The 1,253-nt window shown below is 44.1% G+C and overlaps 1 protein-coding gene across 1 annotated transcript in view; it reads right to left on the reverse strand.

Annotated features, from left to right (window-relative positions):
* The window catches only part of LOC125914095 (olfactory receptor 51Q1-like), a 756-nt gene extending 60 nt beyond the window's left edge, over positions 1–696 (reverse strand). Inside the window, exon 1 of the mRNA XM_049619242.1 lies at positions 1–696. This exon is cut by the window's left edge and continues 60 nt beyond it. Coding sequence (XP_049475199.1) covers positions 1–684 — 684 coding nt within the window. The 5' untranslated portion in view covers positions 685–696.
* Positions 697–1,253: the final 557 nt, after the last annotated feature.

The following is a 1,253-nucleotide window of genomic DNA, read 5'->3' on the forward strand; positions in this document are numbered from 1 at the left end:
CAAGATACTCTTCAGGATGAGTGTGTAGGAGAGCACAATGAGCAAAGGGTCCATCACAATAATGAGCAAAACAAGAGCAAATCCATACCAGCTATTGACCCGGATGTCAGCACAGACGAGGCGGATCATATCCTGGTGGAGACAATAGGAGTGAGAGAGAAGGTGGGAGCGGCAGAAGGGCAGGCGCTTGAGTAGGAAAAGGCAGGGGAGAACAGCCAGGACACAGCGGCAAATGATGGCTAAGCTGATCTTGCCAATGACTTCACCGGTGAGGATGGAGGCATAATGCAGAGGGCGGCAGATGGCCACATAGCGATCAAAGGACATGGCCAACAACACAGAAGATTCCATGAAGGAGAATCCATGGAGGAAGAAGAACTGGGCAAAACATGCTTCAAAGCTGATCTCATGAACATTGAACCAGAGGAGCTGCATGACTGTGGGCAGGGTGGTGAGGGTGAGGCCCAGGTCGGTCAGGGCCAGCATGGAGAGAAATAGGTACATGGGCTGGTGGAGGGATGGCTCCTTGCGGATGACCGTGAGAATGGTGGTGTTACCCATGATGGAGATGGTGTAGAGGCAGCAGAAGGGGATGGAGATCCAGATGTGAGAGGCCTCAAATCCAGGGATGCCAGTGAGGATGAAATAGAAGAAGCCTTGTGTGGTATTAGTCACTTCAGGCATGCTTCTTGAATGCAAAACCCAAATCTGTGTGTTCCACAATAAGAATTTAATCAGTGTGCTACTACCATAGAATGAATATTTTTTAATCTTACATCTAAAGATGTGTCTGGAATTCCTGTTTTTAAAATTTATTTATTTAAATTCAAGTTAGCTGATATACAGTGTAGTATCAGTTTCAGGAGTAGAACCCATTGATTCATCTCTTATGTATAACACCCAGTGCTCATCCCAACAAGTGCCCTCCTTAATGCTCATCACCCATTTAGCCCATCCTCCCATATTCCTCCCCCCCAGAAACCCTCAGTTTGTTCTCAATATTGTAGAATCTTTTATGGTTTGCCCCCACTCTGTTTTTATCTCCTTTTCCTTCCATTCCCTTATGTTCATCTGTTTTATTTCTTAAATTCTACATATGAGTGAAGTCATATGGTATTTGTCTTTCTCTGACTGACTTATAGACTCCAGTTTCATCCACCTTGTTGCAGATGGCAAGATTTCATTCTTTTTGATCACTGAATAGTATTCCATTGTGCATATATATATATATATATATATGGCATCTTCTTCTT

This window comes from Panthera uncia, chromosome D1 (assembly GCF_023721935.1).
Source record: "Panthera uncia isolate 11264 chromosome D1, Puncia_PCG_1.0, whole genome shotgun sequence".
Classification (NCBI taxonomy): domain Eukaryota; kingdom Metazoa; phylum Chordata; class Mammalia; order Carnivora; family Felidae; genus Panthera; species Panthera uncia.